General features: G+C 36.2%; 2 protein-coding genes across 6 annotated transcripts; one reads left to right on the top strand and one right to left on the bottom strand.

The window, feature by feature from the left end:
- Positions 1-1,165: 1,165 nt before the first annotated feature.
- On the bottom strand, positions 1,166-5,697 carry LOC118046011 (GPN-loop GTPase QQT2). 4 transcript variants are annotated; one of them, XM_035054773.2, is made up of 8 exons: positions 5,539-5,697; positions 5,205-5,290; positions 4,791-4,920; positions 4,263-4,489; positions 3,633-3,923; positions 2,846-3,051; positions 2,461-2,732; positions 1,166-1,677 (listed from the first exon to the last, which is right to left on the bottom strand). In XM_035054773.2, exons 2-7 carry the CDS (start codon positions 5,283-5,285, stop codon positions 2,468-2,470), a joined length of 1,200 nt encoding a protein of 399 aa, XP_034910664.1. In that variant the 5' UTR covers positions 5,286-5,290; positions 5,539-5,697; the 3' UTR covers positions 1,166-1,677; positions 2,461-2,467. The 4 variants fall into 4 exon arrangements, with proteins under 4 accessions (XP_034910664.1, XP_034910672.1, XP_073267759.1 ...); XM_035054781.2 differs by having other exon boundaries at positions 2,489-2,732; XM_073411658.1 differs by lacking the exon at positions 1,166-1,677 and adding an exon at positions 1,749-2,292 and having other exon boundaries at positions 2,489-2,732.
- A 4,799-nt stretch (positions 5,698-10,496) lies between these two features.
- On the top strand, positions 10,497-21,649 carry LOC118046033 (flowering time control protein FCA). 2 transcript variants are annotated; one of them, XM_035054806.2, is made up of 17 exons: positions 10,497-11,139; positions 11,519-11,607; positions 11,863-11,941; positions 15,596-15,678; positions 15,758-15,809; positions 16,109-16,170; positions 16,416-16,482; positions 16,837-16,916; positions 17,007-17,074; positions 17,181-17,240; positions 17,344-17,506; positions 18,024-18,569; positions 19,088-19,264; positions 19,347-19,541; positions 20,635-20,697; positions 20,773-20,818; positions 21,247-21,649. In XM_035054806.2, exons 1-17 carry the CDS (start codon positions 10,650-10,652, stop codon positions 21,252-21,254), a joined length of 2,328 nt encoding a protein of 775 aa, XP_034910697.1. In that variant the 5' UTR covers positions 10,497-10,649; the 3' UTR covers positions 21,255-21,649. The 2 variants fall into 2 exon arrangements, with proteins under 2 accessions (XP_034910697.1, XP_034910690.1); XM_035054799.2 differs by having other exon boundaries at positions 16,103-16,170.
- Positions 21,650-21,850: the final 201 nt, after the last annotated feature.

The raw sequence follows: 21,850 nt of genomic DNA, 5'->3' as shown, positions 1-21,850 counted from the left end.
GAGAAATTAGAGAGAAAACCCGTTAAATAACCGGTCTAACCTCCAAGGACAAGACTAAGAGATTGTTTTTAACTCGTTATCCAGGCATTTCTTTTCTTTCTGATTTAATTTGATGCGATTAAGATTTATTTTTGATTTGCTGAAATTAATGCTTGCCAGAGGGAGTGAGCACTCGTTGATATATTAATTAATTAATGGCTAGTTATTCTGACGGCTAATCGACAAAAAGATTAAGATGGGAGAATCTGATTCAACGGGTGTTTGATATTGCTTTTTATTGGAAAAAATATATTAAAAATATATATTTTATATTAAAATATTAAAATAATTTGAAAATATAAAAAAATATTAATTTAAAATAAAAAAATAAATTTTATCTTTTTAATACCTAAAAAAAAGGCCCTAAACAGGAGAGAAATAATAACTATACAAGTCTACATCACCACATTATCCATTTGTCATTTTCTCTTCTCGAGGGAATGATATGCTAAGAAGTAAAATTTTGATAATCACATTTGAAGAAAAAAGGTAGACATCAACCAATCAACGGAGTCTCTTTCATTTCTTCATATTCTCTCTCCGCCATTAATTAACCACGTGGAATGAAACTTGTGAGGAAGCATTTTTCGAGGTGACGTGATTCTTAATGATTGTATTTTAAAAATGATTGTTTTTCAAATATTTTTTTATATTAATATATTAAAATTATTTAAAATTAATTTTTTTTTTTTTAAAAAAATATAATTTCAACTAGATTCCCAGATAGCACGACTATCACTTTCGTACTGCCAACATAACTCAAAACCCATCATTATTCTCCTCCATGAAATCGAAGGGAGCTTTTTTCGTTTTTCTCGCCACGATGTCATGTTACCCAAGATAACAATCAAATGGCAAGCTAGGTATGCAGCCTGCAAGTTCAATGCATGATTGAAAGGTTTAGTGGGTCTTTTGGAGTATGGTTTGAGCTTTAAAGTGTCCTTCAAAGTTCAAACCATTGGTCAAAGCAACAGATTTCCCATGTCCTTTCTCGAGTTCCCCGTGTTCTGCTTCCCGGGCTCTCCCTCCAGAGTCCAGACTTGCTTTTCTGCCCGTCTCTTCTTAACAAGGTCGGACCTTGTTAAACCATCAAGATTCCCAGATGAGGTTAGACGGCCAAAAGCAATAGCAAAACTATGGTATATTGTTGACCCAGAAATAATTATGATAACAAAAACATTTATCGAGTTTAGGACTCAAGGCAACACTATTAGTTTTCCATGTACTCCTCGGCAATGACACATATAGCCTTAAAAAGCATCCCTTCCAGCTCCAAATTACAACAGCAGAGACCCCAGCTGACCTTAAATTTTCCAGGGAGGGGCTTTGAGCCAAAGCAGAAGTGTATGAATAACCTGAACTCGGTCGCTGCATTACACCTTAGCTTTGATTTGCAGGAAGTCGCCCAGTGATGATACTTGCCCAGCATATATACCAGCCGTGAAACTTATCCGTCATTTCTCCCGCTGTACGTAACACATGCAATATCCTTTGAATTAAGCACAATGCACGCATCACTGTCATCACAATAAGGAGTGCGAGGTGGCTGTCCTTGCCTTGAAGGTTCTGTTGATCACATTTGAGTCCTTTCCTTGAAGATTATGTTGGTCATATTCGAGATGCTAATCTTCAAATAACCTGCAATAAATGTGGGTCACTGTACCATTTCAAACTTAAAGAACTAAGAAAAAGGCTGTATAAGGTATGGAAACCAGTAAAAATTCACCATGGTGATACGTCTTAAAGAAAGAAAGAAAGAAACAAGGACCATCCTTTACTAAATTCTACAAAATTCCCCTCTGTCAATCTTGTTTTACAAAGAACTAACTGATTTCCTCTGTTTTTTTCCCCAAATGAGGGCGGTCATGGCAACAAGAGTTTGCAGAGTTCTTTTTATGAATCGTATCCTTCCCTTCATTATTGGATATTGGCCATTGTGTCTTTATTTCTATTAGTTATGAATTTCCAAATGCGCTCATAATTTGGACTTAGTCCTCAGGTCCGTAGCCCATAGCGACATCAACAGCCAAATCATACATGGTTTTTAATCTGGAGAATTCTTTTTGGTAGATCTTCTTAAAACAAGTTTGCAGTCAACGATGCAGATGGCTGATTCGAAACACATGCGCATACGTGAAGTCAACTTTAGGGAAGAATACCCGTGGAAAACACAGGAGATGTCATCTAACATAAGTCCATTCGGGAAAGCCGGGGCAGTGGATGTGGCTTTTGAAAAGCTACAAATTGTAGCTTCTGAAAATAACACATGGAAGGGGTTGTGATATTAGTTTTAAATCATTACCAAACACTTATAAGCCACAGCTACAACCAAATTGGTGATTCTCAAACGAGTACTTAGCATCCAATTCCTAGAAGTCCAGTAAAAAGTCCTACCCATAAACTAACTTGTGCTAGCAATACCTTAGCACTAGAAGGAGAAACTGCCCACCTCTTCATCTTCATCCTCGTCTATAACATCTTCCTTGTCAGTAAACGTCTCGAAATCATCATCTTCAATGTCCTCATCCTCCTCAACCATGTTATCATTCTGAGCTTTATCCTTCAAACCAGTGCTCAAAACAACAGACTGTCCCCCGGATTGTTCCATGTCCCTCCTCAGCTTTTCCATGTTGTGTTTTCGCTGCTCTTCCTCCATTTGTTGCTTCTCTGCCCGTCTCTTATCAAGATCAGACCTAAAACCATCAAGATCCATGGGTTAGACAAGCAAAAGCAAAACAATGGTAGTTGAGAGTAAAGAATTGATCAAAACAACAATATTTATCGAGTTGGGGGCTTAAGGAAATACTTGTAGGTTTCCATATACTCCTCAGCACTGGCTTCGATAGCCTTAAAGAAGGCATCCATTCCAGCTCCAGAAACAGCAGAGACCCCAACTGATCTCAAATTTTTGTAGAATTCATCGAGCACAAGGGAAAGGCTTTGAGCAAAAGTAGACATGTGTGAATCATCTGACCTCATTGCTGCTTGAAAGGCTTCAAAATCTTCCATCCACTGCACAAGTTATAACACTCAGAACAAGAGTCTTGTGAAAATAAGTGGCAAAGATCATAACCTAACAATACATATGAAAACTCAAGAGCAACACTCCTAAATAGAGAACACTGAAGAAAAATGAAACATCTAGAGAAATTGACTTCTGAAAGCAATGCTACAAAAAATTGATTCTAATGTCAAAAACAGTCCCTTAAAAGCTAGGGATCTGATTGAAAACCTTGAAATTTTCAGTACACTTCTTGTTTGGCCATGTTTCAGATCCCTTGACAACACTGTTTTCAATGATCCTTAATTCTGAAACCAACCCTACATGGTTATCAAACTTCAATCATAATTGGACTGGAAAATATTGGAAAGTCTGGCATGATGAAAATTTCCCTACAAATATTATTTCAGCTATTTAATTGATAAAATTGTTGAACATGTTATGCATCCCACGGGCTTAAGCCCAAAATCACTTGAGCATTATTGCATCCTAGCTAGGCCTCCAACTCCATCCAACAGTTTTTAAGTACTTCTTTTCCAAATAAGAAAAATGCCAGTAATGATACATCAAGAGAAAAGGAAAAAAGTTATACCTCTAAAGCAAATTGGTGTTGAGCCACATCAGTTTTGTTGAACGCCAGCACAAGAGGCAACCGTGTCTTGTAGAGTATGCTGCAAGCATAAAGCATATTGCTCATGAAAGTTACTGGGCTTGAGGAACGAGGTGTGTCAACTACATAAGCAACCACAGTTGGAAAGGTTGAAGCAAAAGCTTCTGTGATGATAGCACCAGAAGCAGACCAAGTAAATATTTCAATTTGACCAGGCGTATCCACGAGAACATAATCAAGCTGATCTGCTCGGTTCTCAATGACTTGAATGACCTGAAAATGTGATTAAAAAAGCAAGGAAGTATTGGAATTATAAGAATGGTCTGAAACTCGCCGTGAAAAGGTCTGCATGCAGAAAAATAGCATTGCAAGGCAGGTTCCAACTGTCCAATACCCTTGCCCAAAATTGCTACCCACTAGTTAACACATAGACTGCTGTCTATCAGGATGAAAATAGCTGTGCAACTGACTACTCAATTGCCAACTGAAATTTTCATTCAAGTTAATAGTGGTAAGGTTTCAGTAAAGATGGTAAGAATAAATCACAGACAATATGTAATGGAGGATAAGAATGAGCCCTTCCAAGGAAGAAAAGCTGCAGGTAAATTTTACCTCGTCAAATTTTGTTGCAAACAAGTTAAGAGATGTCAGGATTCCGCCATTTGGTCCAAGATTAAACTGCTTCATCACTTCCTTGTACTTAACGGTGTCCCTTATATCAATATTTGCACCATAGGGGAGAGTCATCACAGCAGGATCAAGGTTGAGCACATAACCACAAATCCTTGAAGCTTGTGTGTGGCAAACCAACCTGTGAAGAAAAGTTGTTTTTCCACTCCCTGTCCAAATACAGTAACAAAGTTATGAATACGAGTTGACAAAAGCGCAGGCAGCAGGGATTATTGAAACGCGATAACATTAATAATAGATCTGCTAAAGAACCAAACCATAGTGCACTTATTACATATGCTACGGATAGATATGCTTCTAGATCTCGCATGTAAAGTCCTCCTGTATTATTTATTGTAATACAAAACGGCAATACATATATGATCAGATGTTATGTGTAGTAAAATTAAAGGACACTTGAATTTATTTTGTACACAGAATAGCACTTGTTCAACAAACTTGCTAGATTACCTGCCATTCCAACAACGATGATGATAACCGGTTTTCTTCTGAATGAATGTCCCGCCTGCCCAGATGACGATGTTTCCACATTCAATTTATTCATTGAGTCAGTTAATTCATCCTTTTCTTCAGCAGTTCCCTTCATATCAAAAAATCAAACAATGAGAAACCAATAACACAAACAATTTTTCAAGAAACAAAAACTGAGCTTATTTTCTCAATTCACAGCCAAAACAATCCAAGTAATCTTCAATTAACAAATACAGGTTGTGCACAGTTTGGGAATTGGATAAAAATATCCAGGTTCTGCAGCACCATTACCAAACAGAAAAAATGACTACTATGTTCTTAAATATGTACGGTGACTCAGTTTGTATTACTATCTTAAATACATATAAGAATTTTGTAGCCAAAATCATATACCTTGGAATCTACTTGCATTGATGATGAGCCCTCATCCCCAGACTTAGCATCAAATCCATCGAGCTTAGAGTCGATATCCATTTTCACTATAAAAAAACAATCAAGTCAAACCGATTGATATTATACAGCGAGACCCATCAACTCTAAAAACAATTTCCTCGGTCATAATCACTGACTCTCCTAAAAACCATAAAATCATCCGGAAAACAAAAACAAGTTAGATAAATCAAAGCCGAACGAAATTTGAGCATAACTAGACCTTAATAATATGTTCTCCACTGAAATAAAGGGTTTCGAGAAAAATTAAAAAGGGTTGGTGATGAATTAAGTATACCTGAGTTGATTGATGAGATAGAGTAGAGTAGAGTCGGTTTGATTTTTATGGGAAATGCGCGGGAGCTCGGAGTTGTGAGAGGAGAGGGAATGTTAGGGGCGAGAGAGGGGGGGAACAAAGAAAGCGAAATGGACCGAAAGCCTAAAGAAAGACAAAAAAGGGGCTCTCTAGCTTACAACTGTATCACGAGTAGCACCGCCATTTTGTTGGAATGCTTTTTATTAACCGTTGATTTGTAATATATTTGATTAATTAGGAAACTAATGAGCTAGGCTTGGTTGTTGTTACTGAATAAAAAATGGGGTATGATTGTTTATTGTGTACTCTATCAAGAGCTATTATGGGAATATGAATCGCAGGCAATCTACACAGAATTGATTGTCTGGTTATTTTCCTTTCCTTTTCTCGTGCTTAGTTGGTCTAGCTCTGTTTAAGGATGTGCAAGAGGTGAAGCTTGTACAATTCTTTAGGTGCAAAGCTAGTGCTCTCAGGATACTTGTATTGTCGAGTCTAAAACCTACAACCATAGCTTCACTTATTTTTGTTTAAACCATGGATGTGGAATGAGCAAGTAAATCTTAGAATGCTTGAGCTAGCACGTTATACCGCACACTTTCAAGAAACATCCCCCAGTGACCATGTTGCTTGATGGTGAAACAGAGAGCAGATCCTTTCTTCAAGGTAAATGTGCTGTTTGATTACATGGCTGTAAGCTGTAGCTTTTAATTAAACAGCTCGTGATCGCTTGAATGTAATTCAAGGCTTCTTTTTGTTAGGATCTCTGCAGGAGGATGGCTATAGCCCGTGGCGTGGTCTCTTTTGGGAGTTAGATTATGTTTGGTAATTTTATTGTAGTTTGATTTGAAAAAAAATTGTTTTTATTCAAAGCACTATGAGATCGCTTTGAGTAGCATTTGCAGAATTGATTTGGTTAATTTATTCTTAATTATATTTTATGATGTTGGAATTAAAGTTAAACAAAAAACTATTGTTCTTGTTAGATATATTTTATATGTGATGAAATTACAATGAAAAATATTTTATATAAAGTATTATTTATTTCATGATATTAATAACAATAGTTAAATCTATAATATTTAAATTAAAAACCATGAATATTAATATATATTAAAAAATATTTTTTTAATTTCAAAAGCATTATTAACCAAATATGTTAAACTACTTTTTATTTAACTTTAATTCTAACCATAATTTTAACTAAATATACATAAATACCAAATCAATTTCAATTAAAAGTATTTTTTATAAAAATAATTTTTTTTCAAATCACAACTACAATAACTATCACAATACTAAACATAATCTAACTCCGCCACGGGCTATAGCCATCCTCCTTCCTAACAAAAAGAAGCCTTGAATTACATTCAAGCGATCACGAGCTGATTCAAAAGTTTCAGTAGATACAATGCATAAGCACATACCAAGGATCTGTTTCACCATCAAGCAATATGGTCAATGTTTATTGAAAGTGTACGGTGTAAAACAATTCTAAGATTTACTTGCTCATTCCACATCCATGTTAAACAAAAATAAGTGAAGCTATAAACTCGATAATACAAGTATCCTGAGAGCACTAGCTTATGCACCATAAAGAATACAAGCTTCACCTCTTCACATTTAGACGAGCTAGACCAACTAGAGTGTGTTTGGTATTATGGTAGCTGTTGTGGTTGTGGTTTAAAAAAAGTTGTTTTATAAAAAGTGTTTTTAGTTGAGTTTGGTTTGAGAAAATTGATATTTGGTTAAAACTGTTGTTGAAATTGAAGTTGAAAAAAAGTAATTTAATGTGTCTGGTTAAGAATACTTTTAAAATTGAGGTTATAAAATAATTTTAAATATAATATATTAGTACTTATGATTTTAATTAAATATTGTGGATTTAACTATTGCTATTATATCATGAAATAAATCATACTTTTATAAATATAATTTTTATTATTTCATGAAACAATTTATAATTCCATTACGTACGAGATTCATCCAATAAAAACTACAGTTTTCATAATATTTTAGCATGTAATAAAATTAGATAAAATATTATCAGGTATAAAATTAACTCTAAACTAATTTTTTTAAAAAAAATATTAAAAAACTAACACACTAAAAAAAAAAAACAACGCAGGCAGTGAACAGTGCAAGGGAATTGCACTATTCACTATTTTCTTGAGTGAACAGTGCAACTCCCAGCACTGTTTATGTCAACTATATACGAAAATACTGTTAATGTAATTACACTGTTCATTGAACAATGTAATTACATGGACAGTAGAGAAAAAGCATGAATTCGCTGCTTCTCATTCCTCGTGTTAGAAACGCAGATTTTAAGTGGGGCACATGCAGTAAAAAAGATAAACACTTTACTGTTCACTGGTTCATGTTAATTGCACTGTTCAACGAACAGTGCAATTAACATGAACAGTATATATTGTATACTGTTCGTGTGAACAGTGCAGGAGAACTGCACTGTTCACTCAAAACCAGTGAACAGTTCAATTCTCTTGCACTGTTCACTTGCCTGCGTTTTTTTTTTTTTTTTACATTTTAAAAGAAATAAATTAGTTTAGAGTGAAATTTATACCTGATAATATTTTATCTAATTTTATTACATGCTAAAAATATTAAAAAAATATAGTTTTTGTTTGATGTATTTCGTATGTAATGAAATTATAAATGGTTTTATGGAATAATAAAAAATTTTATATAAAGTATGATTTATTTCATGATAAAATAGCAATAGTTAAATCTACAATATTTAAATTAAAAATCATAAGTACTAATATATATTTTTAAAATTATTTATAACCTCAATTTTAAAATCATTTTTAACCAAACATATTAAACTATTTTTTCTTCAACTTCAATTTCAACCACAGTTTTAACCAAACACCTATTTTTTCAAACCAAACTCAACTAAAAGTACTTTTTATAAAACAACTTTTTTAAACCACAACCACAACAGCTACCGCAATGCCAAACACACTGATCACTTCCATTTTTCAAGAAGGCACCTTGCTAAAGATTTTGAGAATCTCTAATTCCCAGATAGAGAATCTGAAAGAAGAGAGGGAACGTGGTTTATGATATGCAGCTTCAGAAGTGGCCTTGGCAACGTTTGAAAACAGTGAAGATGAAAGAAAGTTTTAATTGAAGGTCATATCTGCACTCCCCCGAGCTTCAAGTCCCTTTGATTTGTGGAGACTTGCTACAGGGGCATGAATTCGTTTCGTCAAACCAGAAATGTTCAATCACGCAGCAACTAGAAAGAATTCAGTTGGAAAATAAAATCTTTAAATTTCTTCTGCTCTTGGAAGAAAGTTTCTGTCTGGACTGGAAATTTGATAAAGAAACACGCACACGCAGGAGCAGGAAAAAAAAAATATATAGGCAAAGTTTCTGTCTCTAGTTCGATCTTTCCTTGACTAGAAACGCAACCCTAAAGCCCATTGTAACATGAAACCGCACCAGGATCCAAGTTAAAGTAAGTGAACCCACAAAAATATCCATTTCGAAACCAGGCTCTCGAACAAAGACTAGCCCAGAGACATGCAAAGCCGTTTGTAATCATTGGATCAGAAAATCATTTGTAGCTTTCTCGAGTCTTAACGATGGGTCAAAATAACCCCTGAATCTCTTACCTTTATCCAATCGAACCTTCTACTTCTCATTTACGGTGAGATAGCGACGTGTGCTGCCTGTATAGGGGTATGTTTGTTTTATGTTTTGAAAGTGTTTTTTTTTTTTAATTAAAATTTATTTTTATTTTTTTATGTTTTTATATTATTTTGATATATTAATATTAAAAATAATTTTAAGAATATATAAAATATTATTTTAATATATTTTTAAACAAAAAAACATTAAAAAAACAATTATTATCACATTTCTAGACATTTTTTAAAGTATACAACATCATGAACATTAAAATTAAAGGTTTCAGTACTGACCCTTCACACGAATTATATGAAGTTATAATTTTAATTTTCATCATTTAAATTGCTATTCATGGGTAGATAGTAATATTGCTAGCTTTTTTTTTATTATTATCATAAAGGAAATTGATTGATAATGTCACACTCTCACTCATAGTTTTGGAATCCGGTCTTTGACTCGGTGGGTTGACTCAAAAGCCGGCTAACCGAAGCTGGAATCGGGCCGAGTTTTTAAAAAATAGAAAAGAAAAAACCTGGAGTGACCTTATAAAAAACCTGATTGTAACTTGTTGATTTTTTATTTTTTATTAAAATAATGCTGTTTTGATTATTTTTTTTAAAAAAATTGATTTGAACTATCCAGTGACTTGATCAAAACTCTAATCCGGGTTTTAGACTAGATCAGATTTAAAAACCATATTCTCATCATCATTGCAAGAACATTAGTAAACTTGTGAAATCAAATGTTTTAATATAAAATAGGTACTTGTTCAATGTATATATATTTTTTATTTTTCAATGATTTTGATACATGAATAAAAAAAAATATTATTTTTATTTATTTTAATTTAAAAATACTTTTAAAAATCATACTGCATTACAATACCAAACACACACTTTATCCCTTTTGTTTTATTTCTACTGTATAAATGTAAATGTAAATGTAAATGTAAATGTAGACAATAAATAATTTGTCATTTAAATCAAATGACAAATGAAATACCAACAGGTACAAGAACACTTTTCCTGCAACTAAAGAGCTATCTTTAATTTTTTTTTTCAAGTCTCTGCAATGAATAAGGTTATTTGGTACTATTAATAATTATTTATTTTCTAAATACCATTTGTTTTTTCATGTTGGCCTATTGCATTAACTTTCTCAGAGCTCGTGACTCATCGGCATTGTTTTTACATAAAAAAAAGGCTGACCAGACTGCATATCAATACGTGAGGGACCATAATGATTTTTGACCATAAGTCATGGTTGTCTTACAAACTAAAACGAAATTTCTCCACTCCTAAACGAAAATTCTTCAGTCCAGTTTTGTCACTCTCATATCTCCTTTTCCCTCCCTAAATCTTTTCCCCCCTCTTTCAACAAAATCACAAGTCACTGAATTAGGGTTTACCAAAATTAGGGTTTTTCCCTCTAAATTATCAATGAACAGACACAGGGGAGGAGACCGCTACAGCGACAGCGACAACGACAACGACAACTACAACTACAACACAAGCAGCTATAACAACACCATCGACAACCAAGATTCCTCGTACCCTAACCGCCGCCCCTCCCGCTTCTCCGATGCCCCTTCCCGCTTCTCCGACAGTCCTATAAACCGCTACTCTGACAACGGCAACAGCAACAGCAACAGCAACAGCAACAGCAACAATTATAGCAATTACAATCGCCGTAGCCCTAATAATTACCATGGCGGTGGAGGGGGGAGGCGCTCGTTTGATAGTCCTCCGGGTGGTGGTGTAGGTGGAGATGGTGGATTCCGGCCCATGGGTGGTGGTGGTGACGGGGGGTTTAGGCCGATGGGCGGTGCAGGTGGGGGGTTTGTGCCTAATTATCAAGTGCAGCCTCCGTTGCCCCTGCCACCCCAGAATATTTCCGGGCGCAAACGAGGGTTTCACGGAAGCTCGCCTGGTAAAGTTTTGTTTAGTTAAAAATTGAAACGTTTTTCTGTTAATTTCTGTTTTGGTAATTGATATGTGTTTAATTCGGAGATCTGGGTTTTGTTCGTGTGCTTTTATTATGAAGTTGAAAAGAAATTTAACTCAATTTCGTTGTTTAATTTGGGGATTGGGTTTTAGATGTCTAGTTTTAGTGGGAACTGAATGGTAATTTAATTATTGTTTTTCTTAATTTGGGAATTGGGTGTTTATTCGTGTAGTTTTGGTGGAATTGAATGGCAATTTAAATTAATTTGATTGCTCTTATTTTGTGCTAATCATGTCATTAAAGTTAAATTATGTGTTTTTTTTGTCTTTTCTTGTTCAGATGTTAATAAATTTGTATTTTGCAGATAGGTTTGATGGTGGTGGTGGTCGTAGTGGTTTTGCTTTTGCAAAGCTCTTTGTGGGTTCTGTTCCAAGGACAGCTACTGAAATGGATGTAAGTTATTTAGTTGATGCATGAAATATTATAATTAGACTTATACTGAACCCTGAAGAAAGCACTTGAAACCTCTTGTACATGTATCTGTGCACAAGTACTCTCCACTTTTTGTTGTGGCTAGTGTCTTACCATAAACGATGCTGATTTGTGTCTTTTTGCTGTTGGTTATCTTCAACTTTATTGGGCAGGAAATTTTACTTTATGGTGTCATGTTTGTGCCATCTTAATGTAGTTTAACTGATTTGATGCCAGATTCGCCCCTTGTTTGAAGAACATGGAAACGTGATAGAGGTTGCATTGATCAAAGACAAGAGAACAGGACAGCAACAAGGTATGTAAACTGCTATTTTTAAATGAAGTAATTGTGATTCCTATGTATCTTATTTCAGGTCTCTAAGAGGCTGATGGGAGCAAAGTATTCTCATCTTTCATCTCAGTTTATTTTTGCAACAAGTTTCGGGCTTGTTGGTTTTGGTCCCCTTTTTTGTCTTCGTCCTGTCAAAACATGAAGACAGCACATGCAAACCTACTTAAAAACAGTTTTCTATAGCAGTTTGGAACTTGAAGATGATTAGATCCTCCTCTCGTCATAGTGGCTGCTGCAGTGAGAGTATTACCCAATAAGTGTTCTGTAATGTGGATGTCTATTACCAAACTGTAGCATTTTTTTGTCAGGATGTTTATAAGGACATCTTTTGTTCATAGTGACACCAGAAAATATTTAATTGTTACTCTCCTAATGGTGTTAAACATGATATAATCTTAAGGATTTTTTATGGTTTTTTTCTTGGCAAACTGGGAGCTGTCCACTTTGAATGGTGTTGATATCGTTTTTTGCACTGTCAAATGAGATGGTTAGCAGTTGGATTGTTAGTTGGACGTGGTTGGTTACTGCATTAAATGAGCCGTGGTTGTCGGTTATGCATCCCTCCAAACTCCAAAGCTACTCTGGAAATATGAGTGATAGGCCATTTCTTATGGGATGAATATTGTCTATGGTGATCGTCTGATTATTTCCCCATTCCATGATATGAGATGATGGATATAAGATGAATATTGTCTGAATGTAATGTGAATGTTGCCTTGTGCTGTACTTCGAGGTTTCTGGCTTTGTTCTGTTTTGTTGAACATGGATGTGCCAGCAGTTGCAGTAGTATCTTGAAAATTAACATGTGATGTGTTTTTTAAGAAATATAAGCTTATTGCTTGTGAGATGGACGTTAAAGCTTCGTTATGTGGAAATATCTTGGGAAGCTTTTTGTTTGATTGTTGGTTGAATATAACGTGGAGCTTATTTTTGTGGTTGGGTTGTGGTAGTAAGACGCTTGTTGCTCATGGTTTGGCTCCTATTTGTGTTCGATTAGAACTTAACAGTTATACTTAATAAGACAGCGCACTTACCAATGTTGTGGCAGGCGTGTATGATGTATATCCCTTTGGTTTGTATTACTAATGTTGTGGCAGGCATGTATGATGTGTATCCCTTTGGTTTGTATGCTTATGGTTTGGGTTGAAGTGTGTGTATGTTGTTGTTTCCATGGTCTATTTATCAAAAGCCAACTCGTTGATTTCATGTAACCGAGGGTCTAATAAATTGAATGTTTAAATTTGGGGACCATTTCCTAGTCTTGCTGTTCTAACCATGCTTGTGAGGTAGAGTGCAATATTGATAAGTAAGGATTTTTCTTCCAGTGCTTTGGTTTTGTTTAATTATTAAAGTTTGTGCTTGGTGGTTGCTAGCAGCTTGTGATTAGTTATAATGTCATATTCAATTTCATTATGTGGTGACCTCCATTGCTTTGGTTAATAGAAATCATTTCATTATTTACCTAGTTGCATTTGAATGAGATTGTGATGGTCATGGTGTGGCAATTGTGGATGATGTGCTATATAGCATTCTGCCCTTAACATTTTTTGTTGTTGTGTTTCTTATTAGGTACTAAAGGTTCTTTTTTTATTTTTTTTACCAGGTATGTGCCATGTTTGTAGAACTCAATCAAATGGCAGTTTGGTGACACATGAATGCAATAATTTCTTAGCTGTATATTATTGTGTCAGGGGTTTTGTATTAGTTTTTTTTTATTGTGCTCTAGTGGCTAAGCACGAGAGGTTCATGATGAATTCCTGGTTATATATTCCTAAATAGAATCAGGTAGATAGTTTAAATAACAGATCAGGGTCCATATACAGTGAGGCATATTAGTGTCGATTAGATAAGAGCTTGTTTTGGCCACCCACCAGTTTGGCTATTTGCTCTCCGGTGTTATTTAACTTCATTCTTTTTATCTATCAAAATTGTTTGAAAGTTGATGCTACAAACTTGGTTGATTGCTATGGTTGAAGTGGGGCACCACTACTGCCACCTGTAAGGTGGTCACATAGGAGTCTTAGTCCCAATTGATGTACTGCTCCTCAAATTTTGCAAAATTGACCTTGCAGTATGGTGAGAGAGTTTGTATAAAATTTATTGCTTTATCATTTGAATTGTTTCAAGCTCATGCAAGAACCCTCTTGCAGCAGCCATCGCTAGCATTTGTGATCAAACAATGGCCTTTTGCTCTCAGTCTGTTTTGTGTGCTGTACTTTGTGAATGTTTCAAAGAGTTTTGGCAGAACACTTTGAAGGTTGTCTTGTCCAGTGGTGATGGCTCATCAATCCTTTTCTTTTATGTTGGTGTATCCTATATTACCTTTCCTGTTTCTGTTTCATTTTGGTTGTGCCATTCTCCCTGTTATGTGCGATGATCCATATTTACCCAGTCTCCAAGATGACTTGATAATGTAGCTCAGACAGATGGCTTCTTTCTAGATGCACCTGGTTGTGTTTGATTAAACAAAATATGAAGCCGAGAAGGGTTTTATCTGTTATAAGTTATCTATTAATTTTACTGCAGCAGGGAATTTGAATGTGCATGTCTGTGACATTTGAGTTCTTAGTAGACTGGCTGTGATAGTAGCCTGGATGTGCTGTATGTTTAGAAGTCTCATGGTTATGCTCTACACTAGCTTATTCTTTGCACAAAAAGAGCCAAATGAAGAACACGATTGATTCCATGTACATTTATCATCTTTATTTTGGAGGAGGTACATTTGTCTGTTCTAGATTGGGGCCCTATGTATGCAGAGACTTACCGAGTTGTAAGATTTTGAGACCAAAATGGAGAACGCACTTTGGATGTCATTTTACTTGGTGCATGTTTGAGATAACTAACTACCAGTGCTACAGACCTTTTATACTGGAGTGCAGGGGAGATCTTATGTTCCTTTTTTTAGTTGACGAACATGATTTGAAGTGATCATTGACCTTGTGATCATCAAACACTATTTGGCTTGTGCATAAGTTGTTGATTTATATGGTTTTGGTCATGCTATTACTGCCATGCTGCTGTTATCTATTATGGTTGTTATTTCTAAACTCCTTTATAAGTACTCTACTTTTTGTCATGTTATGTTGACCAGTGAAATGGCTACACGTGAGACCTTTGGCCTAAGACCTGATGATTTCCCACATATGCGCTCTGTTTGGTTTATTTGTTGTTAGTCTTTAAGCAAATTATATTGTTTGAGAGAACATTGTGGACTAATTCATGATTGACATTCTTTATGCCATGAGTGCTGCAAAAGAATGCGGGAAGAACATCTGTTACATCCACTTTTCCATTTTTTATGCTTTTTACCCAAGTGTGCCTTCAGGTTTCCTCATGCTTTTTCAAACCCCTTTAGATTAGAATCATTCAATCAGTCCTAAGAGCTCATTACTTCTAATAATAATAGCTAATTATATTTATGGATCTAAAGCTGCAATGCTCTAGCTGAGTATTGGAGCACTCTTTTTCCTAACAATAATCTGCATGTTGACATGCAGTGGTTTAATGCATAAGAGTGCTGGCATATGTTTTTTACATTTTGATTTAATGGCATATACACCACTGTTTGAAGGTGTAAGTAACCATGAAAATCAGGTTAAAAACATTTCACTCATGCAGGCTGTTGTTTTATAAAATATGCAACCTCAGAAGAAGCTGATAGGGCCATCAGAGCTTTGCACAATCAACGAACTCTGCCTGGGGTTAGTTATGTTCCTTTGCTTGGTTTCCAATTATGTGGACCATTATAGCAGTTTCACATGTTAAACATTTGTTTTCCAGGGTGTGGGTCCCATCCAAGTTAGATATGCTGACGGAGAACGAGAGCGCCTTGGTAATTGTCAATGACTTAACTGAGATTTCCAAGTTTCCGAAGTTTGATCTGTTTCTTACATGTTGAATCTACTCTATGAAACATTCTTAGGTTTGCTAACTTTTCAAAACTTTTATGAAATGGACATTTCCTGTTCTTCATTACTATCTTGGATCAAATATTTTCCATTGGCAAATTCTCTTTTAGGTGCTGTGTTCCTTGAACAGTTAAAACTTGTTTTTAACAGGACAGAACACATGCAAATATGTTTTTATTTCTAATTTCCTTCCCTGATTTTTTCCTTTGTATGGTAGGTGCAGTTGAGTACAAGTTGTTTGTTGGTTCACTGAACAAACAGGCTACAGAAAAGGAAGTTGAGGAAGTATGTCACATGTCTTTTGGTTGTTTATTGTTTTGCCATTCTTCTGACAGCTTGCCTTCCTCTCTCCCTCTTAATGAATGCTTTATTCTCTTCTAGTGAATATTTAACAGTTTGTTGGTTTATCTGATGAGTGGATATACCTTCTATACCATTCCCTCATAGTTCGATGCATATATGAATTTCGTTTATTCAGTTTACTTTTTCTTTCTAGGCATGTGTATAATAATAAGTGTTTCTTTGTTCAGATTTTTACACCGTATGGTCGGGTTGAAGATGTTTACCTTATGCGTGATGAAATGAAGCAGAGTCGTGGTGTGCCCTTAACTCTTATTTCATGTTAAGAAACATAATATTCCTGTATTTGAATTCATTTTCTTTTCAACTTAGATGCCACATATTTTTTTCTAGGTATTTGTGGAGCAAATTAGATTGTTATTGTTCTCTTTCTAAATTATCTACATAACAATAAGGGATGGTTGGTATTTTCAGTCTATATCTCAGTAAACAATTGGCCAACATTTTATGTGACAGCATGCAGGGTTGATGCTTCTCCTCAGTGCATTCTTCGTGGCACTTCCTTTTCTTTATCCTCTTAACTATGTGAAGCTAATACCATCATGTTTCTAACTTTTGACTGCTGATTCTCCTGTTGAATTCATTCTGAAGGTTGTGGTTTTGTTAAATACTCCCATAGAGACATGGCATTGGCAGCTATTAATGGTCTTAACGGAATATATACAATGAGAGTAAGGGGTGCTTGCTGCTTTTATGATGTTAGGTTTACTGAATATAATATTAAGTGTCACCTTTTTACTTCAATTTTCTGAACTGTTCAGGGTTGTGAGCAACCATTAACTGTCCGGTTTGCAGATCCTAAGAGGCCCAGGCCTGGAGGAGACTCAAGGTTTTTCAGCTGTGATCATCTTTCACTCTGGATTATTTGTACATTTCTTGTTACATTTTGAATGAAATTCACAAAATAAATGTTGGAGGTTTTTTTTTTTCCCCAGAGGTGGTCCTGCATTTGGTAGTCCAGGTGTCGGCCCAAGATTTCAAGCTTCAGGGCTTAGGTAAATTTTCCCTTAACATTCTGATAAAATAACCTGTCACTTCAGCTTCTTCTCTATTTATCTATTTTTTTGACATTATTGCTTTCATGCTCACTTTTGTTAGACCGCCACCGAATTTAGGGGATCCTATGGGTGACCATATCCCCCCTAATGCTTGGCTTCCAATGAGTCCCCAGAATATGGGTCCTTCCTCCAATGCTGGTGTTCATGGTTTTGGGAATCAGTTGCCTCCTAGGTCTGGTGACTTAGCAATGCCTTTAAACCAGGTAAGACTATTTGCAGTTATCTGATACGTTGAAACTCTTTAGCATTTTCTCTTACCCATGATTAATTTTTGTTTTGACTGTATCTTTTACTTACAAAACAATTTTTTTTATTGGATGGTATATTGATCACCTGATCATGTTCACTTTTGATAAAATACCCCTTTTCTTGTCACATATCCCACTTAGAGATTCATAGAGTTGGCAGTCTTTTTCTTGACATGTATAATCTTTGATTGCATGGTATATTGAATATCTTCTTATGAGAAACTTGCCTCCTTTGTTGCGCACTAGTTTCCTTTGTTTAATTCTAGGCATATGTTTCTTGTTGCTAGCTTTAGCAATTCAGACCCCATACCCACATGGTTCGACACTGTTACTTCTATTCTTACAGAACTTTGAGGATTGACAGTTTCTCCTGCTGCATCATGGGCACGTGAAGACACTTATTGAGGCCTGCATGTGCTTCTCATTGTCATCCTAGACTAACAAATATTGTCTACATGTTTTTATTTTTCAGACTGTTAACCAGTCGCTGCAGCATCTCCCCCTTGCTAGCCAGCAAATATCACCTCTGCAGAAACCACTTCAATCGCCTCAGCACTTGCCACCTTCCCTTCAACTACATGCTCAAGCTGCATCTTCCTATCCTCAGACACAGACTTCTCATGTCAGTCAGCTACAGAGTTCGCTTACTACTGGTCAAACACCCTTCAGTCAAGCACTGCCATCACAGCATATGATTGGCTTTGGAAGACAGTTGCCTGCTTCTCAAACTGAGATCCAGCAGGGCATCTCATCAACTGTAGCACTACAAGCCCCCCACTCCATGTCTGTAGCAATAAATCAACAGCAATTGCCTGCACCTATTCAGCAGCAACTACATCAGCCTCTCCAGCAGTCCCCTTCTCAGTTAGCTCAGATGCTGTCACAACAAACTCAAACCCTGCAAGCAAGCTTTCAGTCATCTCAACAGGCTTTTTCCCAGCTGCAGCAACAGTTGCAGATGATGCAACCATCAAACCAGAGCACACTGCAACAGAGTCCCCAGGCTCCAAAACAGCAGGTACGATAAGCTTTTAGAGGGTAAAGAGCTGTGTAGTGGTCGGGAAATCCTAGATTCATTACTCACTTCTCTTCAAATTTTGGTAAAAGTCATGTATTGGGCTGCAAGGTTTAATGTGCATACAGCTCTAGATCATTTGCTTGATGTCATTGGTTAAAACTGCTATCGAAAGCTGGAAACATTATTTTGGTTGCTGGAAAAGTAGTTCTGATCACAAGTAAACTTGAACTTGAAAGTGTTGCTGGGTGTTTGCGTTGGATAAAATTTTATCTGTCTGACCTGTTAATGCCCATGATATTTTACATACATTTATACCACTTGTCTTTTTGTGGGCACCTTTCACTTCGTGAAAACCCAAATTCCAGTTTCTCATGTTAGGATGCTGCACTAATTTGCCCATCTAAGAAATTATACTATTTTCTCTCAATCCCGTGTTTGCTGTTGTACTTCCCTTTGCTTGTTAAACTTGTGTTATTATGATTATATGCTGAAAGCACTGCCTGCCTTCACATTCTCAGTGGCCTCCACAAGCAGTTGCCAGCACTCCGCTTCCTGTAGATTTGCCTCCATCTACTTCTGCTCCTACTGCAGGTGTTATGAGTCAGACTGTAGCTCCTGTAAAGTGTAATTGGACTGAGCATACATCCCCTGAGGGATTCAAGTACTATTATAACGGTGTAACTCATGAAAGCCGAGTAAGCAACTGATTGTTGATTTGCTCTTTTGTTGGCACTTGATTGTTTGAATTAGCTGTTAATTTTCCCTGTGACTGGACAGTGGGAGAAGCCTGAAGAATTGAAATTATTTGAGCAACAGCAGCAACTGCACCAAAAACCTCCAGTTCAACTGCCTCAACCACAGACAAACCCCCAAGTTTTGCCCACCCAGCAAGTGCCACAAACCCAACAGGTGCATCTTCAAACACAGTTTCGCCACCAGCAACAGCAGCCACAGCCTTCCTTTTCTTCTACGGTTAGTGTCTATATTGTTGTTCCAAATTATAGTGCATATCATATCCCCTTGCTAACTCCATATCATGAACTTCCAGTATACCACTACTGAAGTTAGGGGTCACCAAGATATGCTCAGATAATTACCAGTCATCATAAAGCATTTTGTTATTTGTTAATGTGTCACAGTAATGCCTGTCTTAAAATGAGACTGCCTTAAAAGCCTCCTTTTGTGGGTACTTACTTTTGAGTACTGATTTTTCTATTAGTTGTTGTATGGCTGTTTTAGCAAATTAAGCCTCAGTCTTTGCCTGGCCATTCCACATACCATTACAATGTGTCAAGTTGCATATTTTGCGGGTGGTAAGATAATAACTGCATAGAAATTTTAAATGGAAGAATGTAAATGTATTACATAAACTCATATGAATTCCCAATGATAATTGAAAGTATTGTCACCCACCAGAGGTCTTGTTGTCCAAAGAAATTTGACCTGTCTGTTAATCCAGGGAATGATTGGTGTAGTTTTGGATTGTTTGTAGATTGCATTGTATGAAAAAGATTGCCCCTGGTGCACTTTTTTGGTTGAGCCCGTCCATCTTTGTTGGTTCCCTTGTCAAAAAATCAATGTGTCCTGCATGTATTAAATCTGGTTTATTCCCTGGAGTTTGCTTTGATTGGAATGTTGCAGATGGCGCTCTGCATTAGGTGGATGTGCTTTTCATGCTATCCACAATTGCTCGAGAAGTCATGAAATTGGAGATGCAAGAAGATGCCTTTTTATATGTTAGATTTACTCCCTTGTTAAAACAAACAATAACAACCAAGCCTTAATCTGAAACTATTTGGGTCTCCACACCATGCAACTGCACGATTTTTAGTTTTAAACCTATAATATCTTGTATCTTGTATGGAATGCAAGTCCATGCCTGTTGCACGGGCGCATTTTAGAATTTAGACTTCATTAAAACTGTGGAAAATGTTCTGCTATCTGTTTTTTCACTGAAGATTTAAACGGAAGGAAATATGTACGTGAACACAACTTTTGCATGTTTATCTTTTTCCTGTTAGGAGTTTTTTGTCATCTGCCTTTTGGATTTTTTTTGACTTTGCAGGAACATAGTTATACACAATTTCCTGCAGCAGCTAGTTCAGTCAATGATTCGACACGCTTCCAGGTACCTTGTGTTTTTCCATGTCCTTGGATCTTTTCTGTAATAATAGATCATTCCTAAGGTCATTGTTTGCTGCAGGGGCGTCCAGTTGCTCAGGATTGGATGTGGAGGAATAAGCCAGCAGGTTCTGATAATTTTCTATTTTTATATTACTCTGGGATGGTTTTCTTTTCACCCAAAGTTTCTCAAGGCAAATAGGAATTAGTGCAAAGGAGACCTAGAAAATTATGCCTGAACATCAAAATTAGTAACTCGTCCTTGCAAGGTGCCCTTTTGGATGAAACTGAATGAAAGCACCTGCAGCATTGCACTTGTGTGCAAACTGCCAAGATAACATGATTGGTGGGTCATGATCATGGGACATTGGGTTGCTTTGGATTATTTTTTTTACGAGACTGACAATTCAAGTCTCATGATGTGGTAGATTGTTTTGGAAGATGGCATAGACACCCTTAAATGTGCCTTGGAACAGATTCAGAGTTTTTAATTCTCTGTTCGTCTTGCTCGTTGTTTTTTGTTCTCTTACTCATGTTGTGTTGCGTTCTTCTCCAGGAACTTGAAGAGAGGAATCTGAGGCTGCACATGGGCAAAGTTACAGCTACTTGAAATGCCAAGTGAGAGCACTGGCAAACCGACAGGAGCGGCAACAACTGCTACGAGCTTTAAATGCTAAATGAGATGTTTATTGAACAGTTTTTCCAGCTTAATCTTTACTAGCTGTGGCGATGTACTGTTCAACAGTTGCTGTAATGCAAATGCCTATGTGCCATCAGTACACGGGGTAATGACTTGCCTATATAACATATCAGTTGCTACCTATGATCCAATATTCACTTGTAGCCACATAAACCCCCATATTTGGCCCCACTTGAGGATCCGAGATCGCAAGTGATGCTGATGAATAATAATAGTAATATTCACCAGGCGCTGTACTTTTTTTGCCAGTTTTATTTTATTAGTGTTGGGTTATACTAGATTCACAGCAGAAAAGAAAATCGAGTGGTGTTCAACCGTTTTAGGACATTATAAAACTATAATTTTCGAGTATTTTTTTTACACGATCGAACGTTTATATAAACCTCATGGATTATGGATAAAGCTTCTAAATTGAGCCAAGTTATCAGCATATAGCTTGTCATCTCGCTAGTAGTAACCG

The sequence above is a fragment of the Populus alba genome, chromosome 10 (genome assembly GCF_005239225.2).
Source record: "Populus alba chromosome 10, ASM523922v2, whole genome shotgun sequence".
In the NCBI taxonomy this organism is placed as follows: domain Eukaryota; kingdom Viridiplantae; phylum Streptophyta; class Magnoliopsida; order Malpighiales; family Salicaceae; genus Populus; species Populus alba.
This window is presented reverse-complemented; position numbering and strand designations above follow the sequence as displayed.

What these genes read in the sequence shown, in the direction of transcription:
- LOC118046011 (XM_073411658.1), bottom strand. Translation starts at nt 5,285, where the DNA reads ATGGATATCGACTCTAAGCTCGATGGATTTGATGCTAAGTCTGGGGAT. An exon ending in AACACCAATTTGCTTTAGAG is followed by an intron (nt 3,052 to 3,632) that starts GTATAACTTTTT and finishes TAACTTGTGCAG; the next exon opens with TGGATGGAAGATTTTGAAGC. An exon ending in GAGTATATGGAAACCTACAA is followed by an intron (nt 2,733 to 2,845) that starts GTATTTCCTTAA and finishes TGATGGTTTTAG; the next exon opens with GTCTGATCTTGATAAGAGAC.
- LOC118046033 (XM_035054799.2), top strand. Translation starts at nt 10,650, where the DNA reads ATGAACAGACACAGGGGAGGAGACCGCTACAGCGACAGCGACAACGAC. An exon ending in TAGCAATGCCTTTAAACCAG is followed by an intron (nt 17,507 to 18,023) that starts GTAAGACTATTT and finishes TTTATTTTTCAG; the next exon opens with ACTGTTAACCAGTCGCTGCA. An exon ending in GTGTAACTCATGAAAGCCGA is followed by an intron (nt 19,265 to 19,346) that starts GTAAGCAACTGA and finishes GTGACTGGACAG; the next exon opens with TGGGAGAAGCCTGAAGAATT.